This window comes from Rhincodon typus, unplaced genomic scaffold, assembly GCF_021869965.1.
Source record: "Rhincodon typus isolate 14 unplaced genomic scaffold, sRhiTyp1.1 hic_rhity00003297, whole genome shotgun sequence".
NCBI lineage: Eukaryota > Metazoa > Chordata > Chondrichthyes > Orectolobiformes > Rhincodontidae > Rhincodon > Rhincodon typus.
Genome location: NW_025968935.1, coordinates 3,083 through 5,645, shown reverse-complemented (window position 1 = coordinate 5,645; position 2,563 = coordinate 3,083). Strand labels below are relative to the sequence as shown.

At 51.0% G+C, this 2,563-nt stretch overlaps 1 protein-coding gene across 1 annotated transcript in view; it reads right to left on the bottom strand.

The window, feature by feature from the left end:
* LOC109930068 (lysozyme g-like) overlaps positions 1-1,683 on the bottom strand; it is a 9,575-nt gene extending 7,892 nt beyond the window's left edge. The window contains 1 exon segment of the mRNA XM_048593615.1: positions 1,636-1,683. Coding sequence (XP_048449572.1) covers positions 1,636-1,654 — 19 coding nt within the window. The 5' untranslated portion in view covers positions 1,655-1,683.
* Between the last annotated feature and the right edge of the window lie 880 nt (positions 1,684-2,563).

Sequence of the window (2,563 nt, the reverse complement as noted above, 5' to 3'; positions counted from 1 at the left end):
AGGTGTTGGGGACCGGGGAATTGGAAGTTCTGGAGGAGGTGGAGGGCATGGGTGGTGTCACGGATGTAGGTAGGGAGTTCCTGGACCAAGGGGGAGAAAATGGAGTCAAGATAGGTGGAGCTAAGTTCGGTGGGGCAGGAGCAGGTGGAGACAATGGGTCGACCAGGGCAGTCAGGTTTGTGGATTTTGGGAAGGAGATAGAAACGGGCGGTACGGGGTTGGGGAACGATGAGGTTGGAGGCCGTGGATGGGAGGTCACCTGAGGTGATGAGGTTGTGGATGGTTTGGGAGATGATGGTTTGGTGCTCAGGGGTGGGTTCATGATCAAGAGGGCGGTAGGAGGAGGTGTTAGAGAGCTGGCGTCTGGCCTCGGCGATGTAGAGGTCATTGCGCCATACTACAACTGCGCCTCCCTTGTCCACGGGTTTTATGGTGAGGTTGGGATTGGAGCGGAGGGAGCGGAGGGCTGCACGTTCTGCGGGGGAGAGGTTGGAGTGGGTGAGAGGGGTGGAGAGGTTGAGGCGATTGATGTCTCGACGGCAGTTGGAGATGAAGAGGTCAAGGGAGGGTAGGAGGCCTTGGGGTGGTGTTCAGGAGGACGGGGTGTGTTGGAGACGGGAGAAGGGGTCAGTAGAGGGAGGGTTAGGTTCACAGTTGAAGAAGTAAGCGCGGAGGCGGAGGTGGTGGAAAAACGTGACCGATATTCGTTGATGTGTGAGTGGAGGGGGACAAAGGTGAGCCCTTTACTGAGGACTGACCGTTCGTCCTTAGTGAGGGGGAGGTCTGGGGGGATGGTGAAGACTCGGCAGGGCTGGGTGCTGCTATCTCCTCTGGAGCTGCTGGCTGTGGAGGCTGTGGGCGGAGCAACGTTGGCGTTGGCTGTGGGCGGAGTTGCGTCGGCATAGGCTGTGGGCGGAGTTGCGCTGGTGTCAGCAGTGGGCGGAGTTGCGTCAGTGTCAGCGGTGGGCAGGGTTGCGTCGGCGTCGATGATGGGCGGAGCGGCATTGGCGGTGGGCAGAGCGGGGTAGGCGGCGGCAGCAGTCGTGACAGTAGGTGCGTCTTCAGTATCTGTGGTGTTGGCCTCGGAAATGGAGGCAGTGGCATCAGCAGCGATGGCGTTTGCTGTCCTGGAAGTGGGGTACACGGTGGTGGCGGATGTGACATCATCTGTGGGTTCTCCGACAGTGGCCTCACGGCCAATGGCAGTGGGCACATTGTGGGGAAGGTCCTGGGTACGGCTGGGGATTTGGGAGGTGGAGGAAGCCCTTTTTGGGTGGTAGGCACCAGTAAATTTACTGTATTTACGGTTTTTAGTGTCCAAAAAAGCTGAGTAGTGAGTTCAGGTTGTGGAACCTACGAAGAATCAAAAAACAGGAGAGGTCCTTTGCAGGTCTGGGAGAGGGAGTCTCTGAGCTGGGGTAGGCTTGATTGTAGTGCCTGAGATGCCAGCGCATTGCTGCGAGTGTGTGTTTCAGGAGTTGCAGGGAGAAATGCTTCTGAAGGATCTCAATGCTATGAATGTAGACATTGTCAGGGTTGGGGCCAAATTGAGAAGGCCTGAATGTGGACTGTAGTCCATTGGCAATGATCTGGTTCCGTAGGCAGGTACTAAGAAAGGTGATGTGGCTGTAGTACCTGGTTTGCTGCAGGACATGGTTGAGCAGTTTCAAGGCCGAAGAGATTACGAGAGAGTTGCAGTGGGAGAGAGATCCCCTGAGGTTTGTCTGGAGGGAGGAGGGTAACTTCTTCAGGGTAGGCATCCTTAGAAGAGGCTTCGCAGTGGGGTTAAAATTGTATCAGAGGCATCCTTAAATCCTTATCCATTGGACTTGGCTTTACGGTGTGGACATTACATCTAAGAATTAAAGCAGATAAATGATCAGAGATTGTACTCTTTTAGTCCTGGCTTCTTATAAATTTGTTCATGGCTGTGAATGAGAATCTATTGCCTGGTTAAGATTCAAAAACATTTTTGTGGGTCAAGATGCATACGTAGACCAGACTGGGTAATGATGACAAATTTCCAGATGGGTTTTTACAACAATGCTTACATGGTCACCATTTAATTCAAGAATAATTTTTTAAAAAAATCTCAGATTTCAAGATCTGCTATGGTTGGATTTGAACCCACGTTCACAGAACATTAAATCTCGGGTTCTGGATTATATGTCCAATTATATTACCCTCCCCTTAAGTTTCAGACAGTTCTCAGTCATTCACCATGCATTCCTTTGTGTCTGACTCTGGGAAGAGTGGGTAAGTATAAAGGTCAGATTGTGAGCCTTCATATTATTTCTTTAAAACCTATGTGCATGAATCAGAAGAATTCCTGACAAGACCAGTGCAATTTTCCAATAAAGGTCTCAACTTTGAACACACATTGCAGAATATGAGTAAAACTTGATAGAATGACTGCAAACAGAGAGGGGGGGGGTTGCAATCACAGTCAACATACTCCTATACATTGGAGACACACATTAACCATGGAAACAGTTAGTTGTGTTGATTCGTCACCTCTTACAGTCAGCTTGTCCTGTCTTGCTGTTTGTTCAGAAGCACCAGT